The 23,704-nt window shown below is 38.5% G+C and overlaps 1 protein-coding gene across 4 annotated transcripts in view; it reads right to left on the bottom strand.

Moving 5' to 3' along the window:
• Window positions 1-23,704, bottom strand: part of LOC131435469 (glycine receptor subunit alpha-4) — a 107,273-nt gene that overhangs the window by 12,042 nt on the left and 71,527 nt on the right. For 2 of the 4 annotated variants that reach the window (XM_058603385.1, XM_058603386.1), the window contains exons 3-6: window positions 21,177-21,253; window positions 19,979-20,078; window positions 19,706-19,860; window positions 4,521-4,598 (exon numbers count right to left, since the gene is read on the bottom strand). In XM_058603385.1, coding sequence (XP_058459368.1) covers window positions 4,521-4,598; window positions 19,706-19,860; window positions 19,979-20,078; window positions 21,177-21,253 — 410 coding nt within the window. Of the gene's footprint in view, window positions 1-4,520; window positions 4,599-19,705; window positions 19,861-19,978; window positions 20,081-21,176; window positions 21,254-23,704 lie in introns of those variants that run through there. The other 2 variants (XM_058603387.1, XM_058603388.1) reach the window with 2 other exon arrangements.

Genomic DNA, 23,704 nt, shown 5'->3' with positions numbered 1-23,704 from the left:
GAATCATGTCGATGCTCTCAGTCGCCTCCCTTCCATTGCTGATCCAACTGTTTCCGCCATTAATCCCGATGACATCTACTTCCAGCTGCAAGTTGCACAGAGCCGTGATGCAACGATTGTTAGACTCCGAGAAGAGTTGGAAAGGGGACCAGTTAAGAAATTCTCGTTAGATGATGGGTTGGTATACCGATGCACTCCAGGGGGTACTACGCTGTTTTACGTCCCTAGTAGAATGGAAAATAGCATCATCCGTCATGCGTACGAGTGGCAAGAAAGGATGAAGGAGCTAAGCCATAAGTGACGGTACGCAACTCGTACGTTTGAATGAGGTTGTCAGGAGAGAATCTCCATAAAATACGTTGGAATGGGGCATCGATGGGGTGTACAAGCACTTGTCGGTACATTTTCTCTACGTCTCCAACTAGGGCGATTGGGTAGCTACGGAAACGAAGAATTATGGTAAGTAGATCGTCTTGAACAACTGGTCCAACGCAGAGAGCATCATTCAAGGAGTATCCGGAAGAGGTTTTTGCCGAGCCGTCAAACACAACACGAACTCTGGTAGAAGTGCTTGATTCCTTTATTACCGGATGGTGGGGTAAATAATACGCCTTGCAGCAATTATCATCATTGGGTTCTACTAACTGCATATGACCCAGACTGAGGTATTCCTTCATGAATTGATGGTATTCAAATTTCAAATTGAAATTACGCTCTAAGCGTGCTTCTAAATAGGTAAATCTACGTAAAGCGTTCGCTTTGGACTTGCCTAACAAAACATCGAAATCTGGCTTTCGAGGTAAGCGTACAATATATCTTCCTTCATGGTTTCTTGCAACTGTTGTTTGATAGAGAGACTCACAATGGCGTTCTTCCACAGAGAAATTATCCTTAGTTGTCAGATCCTCCATTTTCCAAAACTGTTCCAACGTTTCCTCCAGGGTAATCATGGACAATGCTACTACGTTGCAAGTTGGTGCTGTATTTCGCTTATATGAGCCTTCGGTTGCAGAACCTGCCACAATCCATCCAAATACACTGTCTATCAGAAGCGGTAGATCATTATGAAGTTGCATGCGAGCTGCTGTCGGAAACAGCGCGTAAAAATGCTTGGCACCGATAACCAAATCGATCGGTTGGCATTTATTGAACGATGGGTCTGCTAGAAATACGTCCTTTGGAATCATCCATCCAGCTGTGTTTACATTTTGGGCTGGAAGATCAGCAGTGACTTTATCCATTACAAGAAACTCAATTCCGAAAGAAAAGTTCTCCTTTCTGGACGCGATATGTGTGAAAACTGATTCGCGTATTGGTTTACACATTTGTCCAGCTCCTTGAATAGTAACGTTAACGGGATTTCTTTTCAGACGAAGTATTCGTGCCATACGCTCTGACATTAAATTTGGCTGCGATGCACTATCCAGCAATGCGCGCGCCGGATGTGCTTGACCGTATGTATCCATCACGTTTACGATGGCAGTGAGTAAAAATACATTTTCTCGAGGGTGTTGAACTGAGGCACTCGTTTCAGCCGAAAGTACCAATTCCGTAGCAGCAACACTAGCTTGTTCACATGGTTCTGTAGCGATCATTTTAGTGGAAAGGGTAATATTTCTCGCACGTGAAGAACCATCATTGCTTGTTCTTTGGTTATTGCTGGTTTGTTGGTCTAAGTGCCAAAGAGTATGATGGCGCTGATTGCACTTCTTGCAATTCACATCACACGGGCAGTTGCGCACAAAATGATTTCCTTTCATGCAGTTGTGACAAAGCCGCTTAGAGTTGACCAGTTTCTGGCGTTCAGTCATCGACAGTTGGATAAATTTTTCACATCTAGGCAGGGAATGCGATTGGTTGCAAACGGGACATTTGATAGATGAACTGGCGGTAGAAGCGTAGGAAGACATGCGAAACTGTGGATGTCTTTTGAAATGATTAGATGATATACTGTCACTATTGTTAGACGTATTTGAAATAGGGTGCTGATTGACAGAAATGGACTCTAGAACTCGGGTTTTTCTTTGCAAAAATTCTATTAAACACGCATAGTTTGGATTTTCGACAGTCGAAGCGTGGTCTTCCCAGGCTTTGAGGGAATCATCATGGAGACGAGTACATAGCAGATGCTCGAGAATGGTACTCCATTAGCCTGTTGGTTCTCCTAGTTGGTGCAGAATTTTCGTGTGTCGCTCGAATTCATCTACTAATCCATGTAAGGTAACTGCGTTTTCTTTTTTCATACGTGGGACGTCGAAAAGTGCTTGCAAATGTCGCTTTTTCAAAAGATAATCATTTGAGTACCGTCCTTCGAGTGGTTCCCAAGCCAGATGGTAGTTGGCAGAACAAATGGCGATGGACTCAATCAGAGAGGCAGCCTCCCCCTTGACGGCGGCTTTCAAGTAGTGAAATTTTTGAATTGGCGGAACGTCAGCATTATTGTGGATCAGTGCTAAGAAGGTGTCATGGAAGGTAAGCCACTGTTCATAATTTCCATCGAACTCCGGAAGCGAAATGGTAGGAAGTTTGATACCAGAGAGAGCGGAAGTTTGAGGGCTACTAGTGGTAGGAAGCGGAGTCAATTTAGTAAGAAACGAAGCTTTCATTGTAAACAGCCTTGGCTCGAAATTGGCACGAATGGATGCATGTTGCGCCTTACCTCCTTCGTCGGTAGTTTCATCTTCCAGTTGAGCTTGAATTTCCTCCAGGGTAGTCCACATATTGTTAAGATACTCAAGCCTCAATGGCACCTGTGCCGCATCCCGGTGCTCATCATAATTTTCCAGAAAAGCCTCAGCCCGACCCAACGCATCCATCATGGTGGCTCTCCTTGAATGTAGTTGAGCCAATCTTTGTTCGTCGGCCATTTTGATCGGAGCAGGTTTTCAGGAACAACGAGATCGTCGTACTGTATGAATGGCGATGTTGATCTACAGAAAAAGACCGCAGTAGACCCGGAGGAGAAAATTGAAAAGCTTGGAAAGGTACTCACCTTTTCCAAGGCAAGTAATGCCTTGAATTTATTATCAAATTCAGGAACAACAAAAGATGGTAATGCCAGCGATGAATAGTTTGTAGTCCGTTAGGTCCACTCAGAAATCTGATGAACTGCGAGTCAAATCGAGATGACGGTGGTGTAGATTGCAGGTACCAAACGAACTCCGAAATTTTAAACAAAGATAATCGCGGAAATAAAACAGGAATACGAATATTGCTTTCCGTTATCGAGATCGTCGAAGCAGGAAACTTGTACATGTAAAACCAGAAAAACAGAAACGGAAATCTAGAGCGCACCTGATGGCATCTATTAAAATTTGGACAGAAACTAACCTTCTGCCTGATTATATCAGGCCTTGCAAATATTTTCCAAAGAAATACGTCCAAATTTATGATGGCGACGCTCACTGATTCTCAGACGCTGAACGGCGTTGGTAAGATGGCGTTCCTATGTGCATCAAGCGTAATTGTCGCTCAGTGAATCGGCAATGGCGACCGTTTGTAACTAGATCCTGGTCACGGCACCAACTATGATCGCGCAATCGACCCTACGTTGTGTTTTCTCCTATCGATTCACCGATCCACTTCAGCGGAATAAGGATATTTCATATATCGAGACGATGTTCACCGCTTGACGGCCAAAAAACTAATAAACTTTATTCCAATCGCATCTAATTAATTTACCTACTAAGCATCTAACTCGAGTAACAGTGTATGTGCGGAACAGCTGAAAATGGAATACAATGTTTATGGCAACTTATCGTTTTACTGGTATTACTACAGAAACATCTTGATTTACTATCAAATTCAACAAGTAGTCAAGTGTGCATGTACCATAGTTCAAACTATTTCAGGGAATAACGACAGTACGGAAAGTTTATTAAATTTACTCTAAATTTTATCTCGGATGTTTTTAATTGATATTTCCGATAGATACTCTTATAATTCCAGAAGGTGAAGATAAAAAACTGCTCAGCCCGCTTTCCACACTTTCATCGACACGAATTTGATTTGAAATTTTATAAAGTTGAATTTATTCGAGAGTTCATAATTTTGATCGTTTTTCGTTGACTCTCACGTTAAACAGATAGAAAAAATCGATTTATGCATTCACTTAATTGAAATTTAACCGTGAAAGTACACAAGCACCGCTAAGCACATTCCACCTGGGTTTTTTCACCTGCAACCGGTATAAACAATGCAATTTACAACCGGTGACGTGCGACCGCGTGCAAATTCTTTTACCGGAAACAGTTATAAACCAAACGATTGCAGAACCACAACGCCCACAAATATATACAAAAATAAAAAAATGAAAACAACTGGAACCGGGTAAAGGACATGAAACATGTCGTGAAAAATGACGTGATTTTTGCAGCCAGAGCAGTTTTGGAGCAAAGAAGAAATATGAGGGAACAAAATCAAAACTCTGTGGAGGTGTTGGTGGTGGTGGTGTTGGTGGTAGTAGTGTTGGAGGCCCAAAATCAATAGCTGACACTCAAAAATATACTGTTTCTACTCACCTTGCTGTCGCATCGATGTCATACAACTGATTTTGCCACATAAAACCCTATTAATACCTTGATTTACAAAAGATTGACCTGCAAAAATGGTTCATTTTGGATTTGAATTTGATTGTTACATGTTTGTCGCGCGATTGATTGGTGGTGGCTGATTGCATTTCTGGAATATGGCGCACATTGTCGGTAGGTGGAGGTGGTGTTCGGTGAGTGTAATTTACGCTTATTATTACTAGTATTGATGTTTTGAAAGTTGGTGCCAATTGCTTCGGATGGATTGCGCTCATGTTTCTGCATGGAAGGACGAATGAATCAACGAATGAAAGGGCGAGTTAGGAAGTAAAAACTAATCAGACTTTTCAATGTTGCGCTGCCATGCAGGTATCTCAACAATAAGCTTTTCTTCTCGGGATTAATTTAACATTTCGTTGAATTTTCGGCGGAATGATGTGGCTTGATTTTTTGAATAACAAAGCTAAGTTATGTTGTATCAAAACGTATGTAATATGTATTCGAAAAAATATAAGTCTTCCTTTTGTGTGTAACTTTTCACTGCATCGGTAAAAGTCAGTCCCCTCCCCCAAATTTCTGAATACGCCTCTGGTAAAAGTTATAGGATTTTAGAGTAAAACTTACTTAGAATGTAATGTTTATATGTGTAAAACTTCATCACAACCTGCCAAGTGGTTATCGAGCGGACTTCTAAGCAACAACAGACAGACGAGCTGGTAGCGTAAAAAAATTAAAGAAATGCAACCCCGTGAACGCAAGGTAGTGTGAGGAATTACTTCATAGAGTAGAAAAATTCTGGACGATTCGGAGTCTTCAAAAACGACAAGGATTTAAAGAAAGAGTGTAAGAAAGGAGACATAAGTTTGGCACAGAATTTGATGGATAGTGGGTATTTTGCCAATTTGATTCCGATTGTATTAAAATTGAACGGCTAAATGCAAAAGTCGGATAAGTGCAGCTTAGTTAGGTCAGCCCGTATAAGTATTTGTGAAAGCAAAACAAAAACGATAAAAACATTGAGTGCAAAAACCGGACCATTCAATAATCATTTATGAACATCCTATTTGCAAGAACTTTGAAGGTCGTCAAATGGTGAGATAACTAAGTCCTCACAAGTTCCTATCTCATGCCTCCCCGTGTGTCTATGATGACATTTGGTCAATAGAACGGCGTCGACTGCATGCTATCGCCTTCTACGTTAGTAGCAGAATGAGAGGGTGCGAATTGACTCATAAGTTAAAGCCAATCCTAAAGTGCAATGTTTATCATAGTATATTACAACATATAATTCTGTTGTTTATTACATCATGTATTATTTGTATTATTTTTATTATTATTATTATTATTATTAGAAGAGCGTAACTTACACTGCGACATTAACTGTTATATTGTATCATAGCATATTATTTCATATATTATCGTCTTACATTATTTTATGTTATTATATAATATGTTGTATGGTATTATACTGCATTGCATTATATCATATTAAATTGTATTATATTATATTATAGGGTTTATTATGAGTAGTACTACGTACCTCTGCCCATAATATAAATTTGTTTTCCTTATAAATTATCATTTTTAAAGTAACCATTTAACTAACTGGTTCCTGTTTCATGCTTACACGTGTGTCTGTGGTGATAATTGGTCGATGGAATGCGTTGATAGCAGAATGAGAGGATGAGAAATGACATATAAATTCCAGTAATATCATAGCTTATCGCAACATATCATTTTATTCATTCTATTATTTATTATATATTTCATATTGTTATTAGAAGAGAAATATTCTACTTCCTGCAGTATTGCGAAGATAGAAGAGCATAACTGACACTCTACATTAACTGTTATTTTATATATTGTTTTATAATATATTATATTATATTATATTATATTGTATGACATTGTATTATATTATAATTAATTAAATTACATTATATTATATTATGTTATATTATATTATTTTGTAATCAATTATATCATTTTATGTTATATTAATTTCATTACACTATGTTTCATTGTATTTATCAATATAAAACATTTATCACGGGGGCGTAAAGGGGATGAAGCATCAGGACATCGGACGAATTGATGACTGGACGAGGGATTTGGGATAGCCAGCCCAAGTCACTTGAAGGAAACTTGTTTCCTTCTGAAGGTTGGACATGAGTCTGACGCGCCCTTCTCAAACAACTTCTCAAACTTAATCCAACTATGTTTGTGAACGAAGCATGGTTTGCTTGTATGTTACGGGCACTCTGATCTATGCTGTGTTCACATAATCGCAGTCGGTAAAAACTTTAAATGCAACAAACAGATAAAACATTTGTTTTGGAAGAACCGGTTAAGTTTTTGTCCGGTTTTTACATGCAAAGTTTTTATGTCCGGTTCTTGGAAAAAAATATGATCTTAAATCATTCTTGCATTGCATTTTCCGTTTTGGGTTTTGGGTTTTTGCTCTTAATATTTTTCTCCAATTTTTGTTTTCAAAAATATTTCAACGCGTGTTACAAACAAAGTATCACTTATCCGATTTTTGCTTTCATTATCCAACTTAAAACTATTTTCGTCAGTTTTGGTGATCATTCTTTTCAGTCTTTATATGGTCTTTGTGACTTAACATGGTATGAACATTCTCGTAAATGAGTAAAATTTTCAACGTCCATGTGCTGCGAAACAACATCGTTTAAAAGGAGTCATATACTTATTCGTAGTAAGAGTTCCGGTAGATTGATTGCAAAGCAAAGTATCACATTCCAAGGCTGAATCTGGCAAGAGTAAATTCCCTAACAAATATAAAATATATGGTTTTGCTTTTCTACAGGGCGAACACGAAATTATTGCAACACATACAACTGGTTGTAACATTTTCCCACTTTACGGTATAACTGGTCGGCTTACTGCCCCGTTAATAAGTAGGTGATTTATGCGCCACTCTCTGGTTGAGAGATCACCCGCCAATTCTTGTTTGCCCGGCTTGAGACCTTAAAGGGGAAAGGTTCATTCTATCCCTAATCAGGGAAGGGAAGCGAGCTAGCTGACTCAAACGGCTCTTGAAACAGAGAAAGGATCTAACCGCAACCTGAGATCTCCCGCGCGCTCAACGCAATCGTCTATGCCGGGGAAATTATCATCATAGGTAAACCTCGGAATCCTCAATCTAGGCGGAGGAGCAGAAAGATTCGGGATTCGTTCGGATCGATTTCGGAGTCGACCTCTCCAGTAAACAAACAATCAACAATCTAGAACGCCAAACGCTAACATGAAATTACTTCTCCAGCAAACTAAAGACGGGACGACTTCATATAGAGCAAATCTATCTAATCAAATTTAAGCTTTATTGTATCCCATTATCGTGCAAGTTGAAAGGCTTTTAGGGTTTATTTTACAATTACATTTATTCGTGTCTACGCTTTCCGCGGTCTTGCATTCATGCCTAGGCCTAGTCTTAGTCCCTTTCCTTTCCCTTTTCCACATTCATCTCCTACATGTATCTACTGTACGGAATCTCCGTGATCACTAAGATGCTTTGTTTCGTGTGTCTCGTGTGCTGATTCACTGTGCTTTGTCTCGGTCTGCCGTGCGGCTGGCAGCCGTTGCTTATAAAGGGTTCACTTAAATATATCGAGGGTAGTGACCCTAGTTTGAGTCACATGCGCATGGACACTCACAAACAGAACGTGCAAATTGTTTTACTCACGACCTAGGTTTTACGTGGTTCTGCAGATGGCGGTAACAACGGATGACATTAGTTTCTCCTTCTGCTGCTGCTGTGTGCGACCGCCTTCGATCACACCGAACCGGCGCTGAAGTCCTTACCGCAGATTCGCACGGCGTGGTACGAACGCCGCAAATTCCGGCCGTAACCGAAATGAAAGTTGTCGACGATGACGTGATTGCTGGTCTGTCCTTCTAAGGGTGCGATGATGACGTCAGCGACCCTCTTCTGGCCACATGTACCGCCGGGAAAACCTTGCGAGCTGACGGTGGGGTCAGAAGTTGTCTCTAACGAGATTTGGTGGTGTGCCGGACGTCGGACCGTTGCGAATCTATAGAAATTAAACATTACACGCCATATGGCGAATAAGCACCTTCTACATAGCACATAGTGTGAGAACACGAGGCTTACCCTTTTGACTTTTGTTCCACACACGACACTGCCTACGCTAACTGCCACTGTATCGACAATATAAGCTATCTGTTTGGGAAAGGAAAACTAAACTTTAGCTAACTGCGTGAAGTCTTTTCATGTTACTTATAACCTGATCAAACACACCACGTCGCGAATAACAAATGACGGACAACTCCTGCCTCTTCCACTAGTCAGACCAAAGTGAGAAATCGAGGTCTGGAAATCCTCAGACTACCCGGGCATTTGGTAATCTTCGTTACCGGAACTTGCAAGGCGAAGTTTGTTAATTGCGTTTAAACGCACGGAAACCCAAATTTCAGCAATGGTTATCCTTTTCTAGCGAACCGTCTTAACCATACTAACCAGATCCCCCTCGCGTATTAAAGCGAAACGAACATTTTCCTACACATTTAGCCAAGGGTCATTGGCCGCATTCGGCTGTAAAGCTATTATCATGTGAACGAGAGTGTCACAGAAGCTATTATCATGTAAACGAGAGAGTCACAGAAGCTATTATCATGTCCGCGAGTGAGTCACCGAATCACGAAGCGCCAGTGCCATGGGTAACTCAGTTGGGTGTTATAGCAAACCTTCCATTGAATGCAGTTCATTTGCGGTGCTTCAAGTTGTTGATTTGCGTCGGATAATTTATGAGATAAATAATCGATAAATTAGATATTACTTATGACATTCATTTAATATTTTGGTACTGACGATAAACTAACTAGATATTTTTACAGATAAGTCTGCAATAACTATTTTACGAATATGTACTTGTTACAACGGAAATAAACCAAATGTTTTCATTGTTCCTATCGATAGATAATGAAACTTGAATTATTGCTAGACACAATTTTTAATAATCGGTGAGTCATCAGTAATTTGACGTAAAAAGGATTTTGCTTTATTACTATGTGAAAATGATGAAAACAAAATTTTGGATTGGAAAAGGTATATAATAATAATCAAATAATCTAAAATAAAAAAACCGCTTTTTTAATCAATCTAGTGGTGTGATAATGCCTCTCTTTTGCCATTCAAGAAGTTTCATTTTCAACATTTATACGATTATACCTTCAGAACAAGAAGTGTTCGTCATTCGTATTGTGAACTGATCAAATAACTTTAAAGTTGCTTTAAAAGGAGTCTAGGATTTTCGATATCGGCATCTCCTAGAAAATTTAGAGTATTGAAAAACACTAAGATTTGTCGTTAAGGCACCGTTGTAATCTTACAATCTGCTAAAAGGGAAATATTCGCCGAAACCTTATAAACTAGATCAGTGACCTAGTAGTTTTTAATAATCTTAAGTTTGTTCAAAATTCATTGATCCATCTTCGGAAAAAAACTGAGACGATAGAAAAAAGTGCGGTTTGTCGGTTACGTCACTTATATCATTACATCCCGAAGGTGTCCGCCATTTGACTTTCGAACTCGATCGATGACACAATAGATGAATTTTACCTCAAATTGTATTCAGAGTTGGCAGCACCCTTTTAGACTTTAATAAAACATTTTGGGCATGTAGATTTTGTCACAAAAAGTCACTTTGCACATTTCTGAATAAACATATTGGAAAAATACTAATCGAATTATACACTGAAAAGAAATTGAATTTAAAAATATAAGGCCGGAAATACAGTGTGAAGATTGTTAAAATGTGTATGCCGTCACTAAATGCGGAGAAGTGAAAAACGTAAAATAATTTCAAATTATTCCAATCGGTAGTCATTGTCAGCAGACAGCCAAACAAATTAATTTCGGCCTTCCAGGTTCCCGGTTTTCGAACAATTATACCGGTTCCTGGATTCCGGTTTCGGAAGTACCTGCAATAGTGGGACTCACTTCGTTTTCTCAGATATGGCCTAACCGATCTGAGTACTGATTCACTCTGTAGGTTATACTAGTTTAAGGAGAATCTTTTTTTCAAGAATCAAAGAAAATTATTTTGTGGATTACCACACATTTGTATATGAGAAAATATAAGATATTGCACTAAGCAAAGCATTGGTATTACATTCCTCTAGTGGAATTTAACCTTCTGTTTCAACAGACTTCGCAGCCGATTCAGTATGTAGAGAACCATTGCAAAGCTGATGCTACGATTCTACTGACACTATGAATCCTTTCTGGTCGGGGCTCCACCAGTGCCCTATACTTTGAACCGCCAACCCGGGACTAAAAAATATATAAAAACCATTAAACCACTAGGTGGATTAAAACAGGTTTTTATATCAATCCGCATGTATTTTTTCCATGAATATACTTCGATATTTTTAGTTTTCATGAAATTATCTTAATGACCATCGTTTTAACTGAATTTTAAAAAAAATGTTCAACTGCAAGACGAATCGAAGATAGAAATTGTATGAAACCTTGAAATTATTCCTTTCAATCTAAACGTGTGACTTAATCGATTAAGCATTCCATGATATGTAGAAATAAGTTCCTCTTTAAATTTTTTGTCATTTTTTATGGTACTTCCAGAAATGGTATTCAGAGACCAGCATAACCCAAACTAGTTCGTATCTCCATGATTTAGTATGACGAATAAATTGAAATAGTTTTGAGCCCAACTTTGAAGATTTGTTGTTATCATCATCTTCTATGACGGTATCGATATCTCCGTTAAAAATGAATGGATTTGAATTCAAACATATTCTGTTTTCAAACTCAATTGTGACAGATATTGCCAAAAAGTTTTATTGACATAAAACTTCGTATAACTCAAAAAGTAAACATCCGATCTCAAAAACGTTCAATAGCGTTCAGAGCAACGGGAAGACCTTAATTTGCGACTAGTTTGATCAAAATCGGTCCAGTCATCTCTGAGATCTCGACCTATTTGTTGACAACACACATACATACACGGACATTTGCTCAGTTTGTCGAGCTGAGTCGATTGGCATATGACACTCGGCCCTGCGGACCTCGGGAATTTTTTCTAAAGTTTGAGTGAATTCTATACCTTTTTTTATATTTATAAAAAAGCTAAAAAGCTTTGCTAATCAAAACTTTTACATGTCCAGTTTCTTTAAATCTGAGGATGTTGTAAACATTGTTCGAGTAGGTGCGTAATTCGTCAATGATAGCTGACAACCATTAGATCTTAAAACTTCATCAATGAATCAATAGTAGCTTTCAAACGAGCCAAGCACATAACACAAGGCGCATGGGCAAGGCTGCCAGATGACTGACTAAACGCTGCCAGCGGGCAAAATATGGCTGACAGCCATTCTGGTGACCGACTGCCTCACCGCTGTCAGACATATGTTACACCTCAAACGATACAACCGTATCCAGCAGGATTTTTCCACATGGCACATTTTTTTCCACATCTTTGACATTTTCAGCGAAGGTGAAAAGATGAAAACGCTCGTCTAACTAAGATACAGACGACTATGTTTTGTCAAATTGGATTTGACAGCCGTCACTGAATCAATTTTGATAGCCGTCGGGTGGTCATGGCTGCCCAGGTAACCAAAAGGCCGAGCGAGAACCCGCTTATGCATGGCTGCCAGATGGCTGGCTAAACGCTGCCAGCTGGAAAAATATAGCTGGCAGACATTCTGGTGACCGACTGCCTCACTGCTGCCAGGAATACAACTCAAACGATACACCCGTATCCACCAGGATTTTTCCACATTGAAATCTTTGACATTTCCAGCGAAGGTGAGAAGATGAAAACGCTCGGCTAACTTAGATACAGGCGACTTTGTTTTGTCAAATTGGATTTGACAACCGTCACTGAATCAATTTTGGTAGCCATCTGGTGGCCATGGCTGCCCAGGTAGCCAAAACGCTATGCGGGAAGGGGTGTCCGGGACTCCGATCAAAAGCCGTTTTTTTCAGTGTCTCGTCGAAGAAATGCTGAGATTTCCGCCGTGTATGCTTGGCAATTGTGTGATTTCAGAGTTCCTGTAATCTCCAATAAGGCCAGTCCAACACGAAAACGTTCTTTCTCTACTGTGTCCAATAATGATAAATGTTTAAGATGTCAAACGTCGCATACGTTTGCTGTGATGAAGATGTGCTGGTAGCTAATGGTCACAGAATGAGGTGAAACGTAGCAACTAAGTTCTGGTCTAGAACCACACATCCTTCCCCATCTCCAAATCAAGTAGATGCTCAGGATAATTATTTTTTTAGAAAATTAATTATAAATTTAATTTTATTATATTTATTTAAAACCAAAAATTTAATACTTATTTAGCGGACGTCTCCACCCGCACTGCAATTCCTTACGGCCGTCCCGATACGTGTCCAAATTTTTCTCAGCGGTCGTCTCGATCCGCACTAAAACTCCTCACGGCCGTCCCGGTCCGTGTAAAGTTTTTTCTCAGCGGTCGTCCCGATCCGCACTTAAACTCCTCACGGCCGTCCCTGTCCGCGTAAAAAATTTCTCAGCGGTCGTCCCGATCCGTACTAAAACTCCTCACGGCCGTCCCGGTCCGTGTAAAGTTTTTTCTCAGCGATCGTCCCGATCCGCACTTAAACTCCTCACGGCCGTCCCTGTCCGCGTAAAAAATTTCTCAGCGGTCGTCCCGATCCGTACTAAAACTCCTCACGGCCGTCCCGGTCCGTGTAAAGTTTTTTCTCAGCGATCGTCCCGATCCGCACTAAAACTCCTCACGGCCGTCCCGGTCCGCGTAAAAAATTTCTCAGCGGTCGTCCCGATCCGCACTAAAACTCCTCACGGCCGTCCCGGTCCGCGTAAAATTTTTCTCAGCGGTCGTCCCGATCCGCACTAAAACTCCTTACAGCCGTCCCGGTCCGTGTAAAGGTTTTTCTCAGCGGTCGTCCCGATTCGCACTAAAACTCCTCGAGACCGTCCCGGTCCGCGTAAAAATTTTTCTCAGCGGTCGTCCCGATCCGCATTAAAACTCTTCACGGCCGTCTCGGTCCGCGTCCAAGTTTTTCTCAGCGGTCGTCCCGATCCGCTATAAAATGTCTTCCAAATCGAGGTCGTCATTTAAAATGACCAACTATGCTCGTTTTGTTTTCCCATGTATAATTAAGTTACATTCATTTTCTTACCTATTCTGTTTTTGTGCTAGATGCTGCGTTTTTCTTAAGAAAATTTTTCGTCAACTTGCTATGATGATCAAACTAACTTTCGTCTTCTGGCAGGATCGCCATTGTGTGATTTCAGAGTTCCTGTAATCTCCAATAAGGCCAGTCCAACACGAAAACGTTCTTTCTCTACTGTGTCCAATAATGATAAATGTTTAAGATGTCAAACGTCGCATACGTTTGCTGTGATGAAGATGTGCTGGTAGCTAATGGTCACAGAATGAGGTGAAACGTAGCAACTAAGTTCTGGTCTAGAACCACACATCGGCCGTGAGGAGTTTAAGTGCGGATCGGGACGACCGCTGAGAAAAAACTTTACACGGACCGGGACGGCCGTGAGGAGTTATAGTGCGGATCGAGACGACCGCTGAGAAAAATTTGGACGCGGACCGAGACGGCCGTGAAGAGTTTTAATGCGGATCGGGACGACCGCTGAGAAAAATTTTTACGCGGACCGGGACGGTCTCGAGGAGTTTTAGTGCGGATCGGGACGACCGCTGAGAAAAACCTTTACACGGACCGGGACGGCTGTAAGGAGTTTTAGTGCGGATCGGGACGACCGCTGAGAAAAATTTTACGCGGACCGGGACGGCCGTGAGGAGTTTTAGTGCGGATCGGGACGACCGCTGAGAAATTTTTTACGCGGACCGGGACGGCCGTGAGGAGTTTTAGTGCGGATCGGGACGATCGCTGAGAAAAAAATTTACACGGACCGGGACGGCCGTGAGGAGTTTTAGTACGGATCGGGACGACCGCTGAGAAATTTTTTACGCGGACAGGGACGGCCGTGAGGAGTTTAAGTGCGGATCGGGACGATCGCTGAGAAAAAACTTTACACGGACCGGGACGGCCGTGAGGAGTTTTAGTACGGATCGGGACGACCGCTGAGAAATTTTTTACGCGGACAGGGACGGCCGTGAGGAGTTTAAGTGCGGATCGGGACGACCGCTGAGAAAAAACTTTACACGGACCGGGACGGCCGTGAGGAGTTTTAGTGCGGATCGAGACGACCGCTGAGAAAAATTTGGACACGTATCGGGACGGCCGTAAGGAATTGCAGTGCGGGTGGAGACGTCCGCTAAATAAGTATTAAATTTTTGGTTTTAAATAAATATAATAAAATCAAATTTATAATTAATTTTCTAAAAAAAAATTATCCTGAGCATCTACTTGATTTGGAGATGGGGAAGGATGTGTGGTTCTAGACCAGAACTTAGTTGCTACGTTTCACCTCATTCTGTGACCATTAGCTACCAGCACATCTTCATCACAGCAAACGTATGCGACGTTTGACATCTAAAACATTTATCATTATTGGACACAGTAGAGAAAGAACGTTTTCGTGTTGGACTGGCCTTATTAGAGATTACAGGAACTCTGAAATCACACAGCAATCGTCTCAGCAATCCTGAATTTGGTAATTGTCGAAATTGTCAGTAAAATTTTCACGGTTAGTTCGGCAAAAGCACGCAGAAATAAATCATGAATTGTCTTGTTATCAGTAACTGAGCGTACAAAGGATACAAAGTAATTGAATGTACAAAGGATACAAATATTTGGATTATGAACAATCGATATTCTTTTCTCACAAGCGTATGTATTACTGTGGCTTTTTTTAAAATACTTTTCCTTGACTCTTGAATGAAAATTATTTCCTGAAGATAACATCATCATATACTATGTCGAGCATGAAAACATCAAGAACAATATACGGTGCATGTGTGTGGGGAGGATCATGTCATAGAAGTACGTTTGCATGATCTTCTCTCAGCAATTCCCGACCTCATTGTGGCAGGAGAGATCGTTGTTGTGTTCAATGTCGTATATTTGTTACGCATGCATGGTTATTCCTTCTTATGCGACCATCGAACAGAAAACAAGTATTTCATGTAAATCGCTTGTCACATACGACCATCAGATGGTTACATGTGAATATTGTCAGAAAACCCTGTGAGAAACTGGAAGACATCTTGCTCCGACAGTCAAGCCAGAAGCAATCCAAGGAAACAAAAACTAACAACAATATAACACTAGCATTATCTAAAAAATCATCTGCCTTCAATGTACAACAAGGTACGTTTGCTTCAGCTAACAACAGAGGCGTCAATAGTACAGCAAACGATATTTCCAACGACAACGAGAACGACACATCAATAGACGATATACGTGAACTTACAAAACTGTCATCTCTGTTAGGAGAAACCATAATAATGGGTAGGAAAAGGAAAATTTAGATATTGCTCGTTGTTAATTGAAGTTTCGACCGTCAATTATCCAAAAAATATGATTTTATTTACTAAAATTAATGCGTAGAAATATTCCCAAGTATGTAGTAGGTGTAGTGATATCGATAATATATGGTATTTCCGATATCGAAAAAAAAATTTTGATGCCAAAAGCCTTAGAATTGCATGAACGTCGAGATGTGGTGTTATCTTGAAATTTTTTTTCGAAGAATCGACTTTTTTGGGACTTAGAAAATCACTACACCTACTACTTGGGAATATTTCTACATATTAATTTCAGTATATAAAATTACATATTTTAAGACGTTTGACACAAAAAAAAATTTCAATTTTGGGACTCCCCCCTATGGTGATTTTTCAAGAACGAAAATTTTCAAGCCTTAACCGCCTTAACCTTACCCATACACAAATTTTGCATGGGGACTTTTTTCGAGATGCTTAAACTTTTGAACATACCGCTTTACGAAATTAGAGGTGATCCCAAAATATTGACACCCTTACTTACATTAGAGCGGTAAAAACAACGTGTTTTGTCGGTTACATCACTTATATCATTATATCTCCGGAACCAAAAGTCACAGCCATTTGATCTTCAAATTTGATCAATGACCTAACAATAGCTTTCAAATGGGCCTAAGCTTGTTAAAATCTGTTTGGTAATCTCCGAGAAACTTGCGCGGTAAAAACACAACGCGTTTTGTCGGTTATGTCACTTATACCATCATATATCCGGAACCAAAAGTCACAGCCATTTGATCTTCGAACTTGATCAATAGTAATTGAGCGGTAAAAATACAGTTTGTCTGTTACGTTACTTATACAATCATATCTCTGGAACCAAAAGTCACAGCCATTTAATCTTTTAACTTTATCACTGGTCCGACAGTAGCTTTCAAACGAGCCTAAATTTTTAAAATCGGTTCTGCCATCTCTGAGAAAATGTAGCGGTAAAAATATCTTCGAAGCACACACATACACACATAGACATTTTTTGATCTTGTTGAACTGAGTCAAATGGTATATAACACTATGAATCTTCGAGGCTCCGTTCGAAAGTCGGGTTTTCCAGCAATTCCAATCAATAGAGAAAGGCAAAAACAAAGTAGTCCTGCTTCAAAAATATATGACATAATTTATAAAGAATTCTGTTACGATATGAAACAAGCTGCAAAAATGAAACAAACAAAAAGCCAGTTTTTTATTAAAATACGGAATTTTGCCTTTCTCATATAGAAAAACAATACAACCACTGCAAAAACCGACTTTTGAACCGAGGCCCGGAGGGCCGAATGTCATATACTTTTCGACTCAGCTCGACGTGTGTGTGACAAATATTGTCACTCACTTTTCTCGGAGATGGCTGAACCGACTTTCACAAACTTAGATTCAAATAAAAGGCCTTATGGTCTCATACAAAGTTCCGGAATTTCGTTTGGATCCGACTTCCAGTTCCTTAATTACAGGATGATATGCAACAAAATTGTGGAAATATTAAACCGAAATTGTGAAAATAATGTTACTCACTTTCCCAGGAGATCGCAGAATCGATTTTCACAAACTCAAATTCAAATGAAAGGATTTACGGTCCCATACAAAATTCCTGAATATCATTTGGATCCGACTTCCGCTTCCGGAATTACAGGGTGATCCCCCAAACTGATATGCACCAAAAATGTGAAATAATGTCACTCACTTTTCTCGAAGATGGCTAAACCGATTTCTACAAACTTCGATTTAAATGAAAGGTCTCAAGATACCATAAGAATATTCCAATTTTCATTCGGCTTAAACCCCTACTTCCGGAGGTAAGGTGCTTAGTGTGAGAATGTCAGTTTCAAGAATATCTTTTTTCATAAGCTTCCTTTTTATATTTGCTATTTAATTGCTCTAGTTTGCAGACCATGAGAGTCTGTAACCAAATAAACCAACCATTGATAATCCCATAAAAGATCTGCTGAATTTTATTCAAGTCCGAATACCGGTACATTTTTTTCCAAAAATCAAATCTTCGTAGAGAGTCGTAAAAAAATGTGTAGGTCATATTAGTGTAAGGTTGAATGAACCGAATGTCACTATGCCGATATCCAGCTTTTGGTTGCGGAAGTACCAACCATAGTAATCAAATGTAATAGGGTAACAGAGGTATTTTGGACACTTCATATATTTTGGCCCACCTAACAAACTTTATGGATTTAATCGATGTTAAGTAGCCCATGTTGCATCAATTTGAAGCTAATCACATTATCATTCCGTTTTGAAATTGTAGTATTTCGGGGAATTTCTGCTAAAATATACAGGAGAAAATGAAAATGAAAAAGGCATTATTACACCATTAAGTGGATTAAAACAATTTTTTTTAAAGAAATTACACTTTATATCCACTAAAAAAAATCGACCTTGAAGGCTTCATGAAAACTTTTAATAGTTAAAATGCAGTATATTTCCCTAATTGTTCCAAAAACTGCATCATTTATTTTGAGGCTCCAAAAATTCCTATAAAACATTGCAAAAGTTTTGTGAATGGGTAATAAACGAACGGAAATTCAAAAGAACTTTGCCAAGGTAATGGTTATCGATGGCATTCATCGGTTTTGCTCAGGAACTCATTGACTTTGAGCGACCGACATCAAGTTTAAACTTATGTATTTATATACATACGATTCATGGTCGGTAGCGATTGCTTACGATGGCATAACATTACACAGAGAGTTAGAGACAAACATAACCTTTCTATATGAGAAAGGCAAAAACAATACAATCTGTTCTATTTCAATGAAACCCTACTGACATTATTTCGGTAGCTCATGGGCACATACCTATTCCCTAAGAAATAACATTTGCATAAATCTAGGAAAAATATAACTGAATCCATGTAATTTATTAACGTTCTTCTGTTTAATTTATTCGACCCTACACAAACTCCTAACAGTAGACCTAACTGACAATAGCGTCTGAAATCTAGTCCACGGTCAACGTCTGTTTGTCTGTGAACAAGGCAAGTGCAGCATGGAGTTTTTGAGCATTAACTACTACTGCGCCCACGGCCTCGTCTAGAAAACATGACCGAGAACTACTAGTGGCTAGTCTTCGTGGCTTGTTTATTTTTGACTTCTCTCGATAGCAAACCCTTCCGGTTTGTTATGGCTGATCCGATAGGTGGAAAACTATTTCTTTCGTAGACCGAATAGATTGGCTGCATCTAATCACGATAACAACTCCATACACACAGGAAACGCAACAAAAACACGAGAGAGAAATGCACTGCTAACAAAGCTAGTGCAGTTACTGTAGAATGATGAAAAATATCTTTCAGTTAAGTTTACATGATTTTTTTTAAACTCTAAAATTACAGAGTAATTAAACATGCTAATTAAATAACTTGACACAATCTAATTAGGGATAGCTCTTTGTATAAATTGTTTCACAACCTTTACTCTATATTGTAATGAACTCTTTTTATTGTTAGGTTCGTAATATGAACTCAATACAAAAAGCATGGTGTCGCGATTACACTGAACAAATTCTTATAAAAAAAATTGAAAGCTAAGCTGCAAGACAATTGTAATTCAACGAAGACTGTGTACTTTAGGCATGAACTTTAGTAAACATTTTCCACAGAATGAAACACGTGCATATTTACCATTGAAAAAAGAAAAAAAATCATGAAATGCTAATCTGAAAGTTGGGTGAAATGTGCGTCAAAACGATTGTCAACACATTACCTGAAATTTTCGAATTCAGAAAGTACGGATCCGGCTGCCAAAGGTTATCGAAAAACTCTGGCGGAAGAATAACGTGATCGTCGCCATCCTCGAAGATGTCGTCGTGCAAATCCAGTCGCGATTCGACCCACTTCTGATGAACAAACATATCTACTCTGCAGGAACGTACGTCGTTTGACAGCAGAAGAGAGCAAAATTCATGCAAGACAATGTTATTATTACATACTTATTGAACACAACGGTTTTCAGATAGCAAATAAAATAAGCTTTTACCTGAAATCCATGTCTTCTACGTTGATCGAATTGATGTCCACGACGAATATACTGAATTCTACGATCACGGGTGTACCTTTTTTTGAGGGAGGCCTCACCTCTGTGAGAATAAAGAAAAGATAAATGAAGTAGGAATTAATCTTTTTGGTATATAAGATGAACGTGTATGAGAGTTATAATTTATGTATGGAAAAGTTCATTGAATTTATTCAGTTTTAGGAACAAACTTAAATTTCAATGTTCAGTTGAAAAAACACTTTCATTTAATCAGTATTAGTAATCTTTTGAAAATACGCATATTTCATTACCCCGAGACAAACAATATTGTGCTTACAGAAAAAAAACCGGAACCGATATCTCTCTCGCTTCGCTATGTTCCTCCTGCGAAGTTCTAGGCGGAAAACGAGAAAAGAAAATTGATTCTGCGCGATGCCGTGATTGGTTAGGAAGGTTAAAAGCCAAGTAGAGCGTCGGATTGGTTGCTAAATTGGAAGAAGTCGAGACCAATCACATTTGAATTTTATTCCTGAATCTCGAAACACTTGAGTTTTATTCCTGAATTGACAAGATTACCACAGCCGAGTGCTCGGTAACTGTCTCGGCAAAATGTATAATTACTGAAAGTCTCGGCAATCCTATCTGTCAATTATTACCGACAAAAATTTTGCTGTTGGCTTGCAAAAAGCTACCAGAGTTGAATCATGAATTGCCGAATCATCATTAATTTAGCGTAGGAAATATTTTGTTTTATTGTTCTATGAAATAATTATCACCAAAGCTAAGGTTGGGGAAAGCCCGTATTTTGATGGACGATCATTCCAAACATTTAAGAAAACTTCAACTTTGAGTTATTTGTGGTTATCTCATGCTGATGAAAATTGTATCATAAATTGATTAACAAGACTATTCACTATTCACAAGACTAAGTTCTAACCATCCTTTTACTGAGTAAATTTCGATAAATAAAGTAGGACGTGTTCACGTCAAAATGCGTTTTACCGAAATATAAGGATATTAATTCAACGAATTTCGGAAGAGAGCATGTTGTTTCAGCTTCCTGAAAGAAGTAAAACTTCGTGATGCTGATCAATTTCGGCATTTTATCATGCTGAGCTCGAGAGTCGGTTAGTGTAAAAGTTTTAAACCATTTTCAACAATATTAAGACTTATTGATTGGCGTAAACTGTTACTGTATTACCTTTTACGTAATCGTCGGGAAGAACAACTCGTGGTTTCAAAGTGTAGTTTTTTGCAGCAATAACATCCTTCAGGAAGCTGAAACAATATGAGATATAAAGATATTTTCAGTATAATTATTATTTCAGTTTATCATGTATATATATATATATATATATATATATATATATATATATATATATATATATATATATATATATATATATATATATATATATATATATATATATATATATATATATATATATATATATATATATATATAGGGTCCGCCATATAACTTTTTTTTAAACATGCAATAAAACACAAACATTTCAAAACTTATTTTTTTATATTAAAATACGATCGACGACACGACCAGGCACTCCGAAGAAAAATCGGAATAAAAAGTGTCTGTGAGTGATTTCCCGTCAGTTACCACCACCCCTTTATAATGATCAAATTAATCTTTTTAGGCAACACTGTTCTGGTTGCTATGCGTTATTTGTCAAGGAACCGCAATTATAGAATTAAACAAACAAATAGGAAAAGTATCCCGATCCATTGTCAGTAGCCACGATAATGCAAGAAAAAAGGATTAAGTCCGAAATAAAGCGATATATACTTTTGTGTGCTAATAATCAAGTAAAATTATTGTTTCAAGAACTCGAAAAAAGTGGAGTAGGATGTTTATTTCGTCTATTATGCATTCAATTAAGACCAAAAGCATTATTTCGTAACACAAGAAGAACCCTCACAGAAGTTTAAATCATTGAGAAAAGAATGATTATGAAATTGCTGCGTTCTGTGATGTCGATTTGAAACACCATTATTATATTTAAACTATTTTCAAAGATCCTTTATACATTGAGTCAGTAACAAAAAATGCATTATTTATGTTATATCTCTGCTAAATCATGCTAAAAAGCTTGATTGTTATCCATGAAGATCTTTATTGAAGATGCGTTTCAAGTCTTCTCAAGAGAATTTTCCAAGAATTATTCAGATGTCATACTAAAACTATTCTAGGGTTAGCAAAAGTCATAAAACAAAAGTTTGCCTCAATGGCGCGAAAAAATAGTAATGCTGATGATCTACTTAGAAGAAATTCTTAGTCGCGTAATTTGAATATATTTTGAAAACTATGCAATAGTTTCAATACATTATTGAATTTTTCTAATAGAGATGGTGTGAGATGCTGATGTAGTTGATTGGTAACTATGCTATCAAATTTCCGGTGCATTTAATTACTGGTGGTGCAAATAAAATGATATAACATATCGGTATCGCATAACGCTTCACCTAACTTTTAAGGGCCGATTCTTGTTCTTAAGTACAGTGGTGAAATTCGCGACTGGTATATCGATTCGGTGTTAGTTTTGTTTATCTACATAAACATGTCTTTGAACAACAGTATCCAAGGTATCTGCTATTCGAAATCAATAATTTATCAAATCGAGTTGCCAGATCAAAAATTTTCAAGCAATTTCGTTTTGACATTTCGAGTTACTGATGGGTAGTCAGATTTGCGATACAGTTTTAATAGACGAGTGGCAGGTCGTGTTGTCGGTACAATCCTTCCTGTTAATTGTGGATTATAACTACACGCTCTTTGAACATAACTCATGGTTGGAGTTGCGATTACTCAAATTCATAAACTGGAAAATTTGAGTAAAATAAACTCGTTGCCATGAGTTCTCTCGCATTTTTTCATACATTAGAGTAAGCGTTGAGTTTTTAAACGTTTGAGTGAAAAAAATACTTGCAGTTCAGTGCGTTTTCATTCTCGGAATATTCTTATCGAAATAAAGAATGCAGGAATACGTCGTTTTCCATTGCCGTTTCTAGATCCGGTTTTGAAAACATGAATCAACGTCAATCATAGATGTTTTGTGGTTTCAATTATGCTTAGTGAAAAGCGCAACATAAGGATATCAAAATAATTCAATTTTGACTCCAAACCTTTCAAAAGGAAACGGTTTTGAATAACCATTTTGCGCATTCAAAAGAAAGAAGATTAGCTTTCTATATGAAAATTTACGAAGCTAAATTTCTTCATTTTGAGAGCAAGAAACTCAAATTTTGAGTTGAACTTACTCAAATTTTGGAAAAAATATTTTTTTCTTACTTTCAGTAAAAATTACTCAAGTTTTGACAATTTCGTCCCTTAACGTGCACTTTTTATGAATTTGAGTGATGTGTCACTCAATTTTGAGTTATATTCAATGAGAGTGTACTGACACTGAGAACTCCTTTTAGGTCGGGACTCGAACATACGACCACTGTCCGCACGGCATTTTGGCTACCTGTGCAGCCATGGCCACCAGACGGCCTCCAAACTTGATTCAGTGACGGCTGTCAAATCCAATTTGGCAAAACATAGTCGCCTGTATCTTAGTTAGCCGAACGTTTTCATCCTTTCACCTTCGCTGAAAATGTCAAAAATTTCGATGTGGAAAAATCCTGGTGGATACGGTTGTATCGTTTGAGGTGTATGTCTGGCAGTGGTGAGGACACCAGAATGGCTGCCAGCCATATTTTGCCCGCTGA

This window comes from Malaya genurostris, chromosome 3 (genome assembly GCF_030247185.1).
Source record: "Malaya genurostris strain Urasoe2022 chromosome 3, Malgen_1.1, whole genome shotgun sequence".
NCBI classification, from domain to species: Eukaryota; Metazoa; Arthropoda; class Insecta; order Diptera; family Culicidae; genus Malaya; species Malaya genurostris.
Note: the sequence above shows the minus strand (reverse complement) of the source record. Positions and strands in the feature narration are given on the sequence as shown.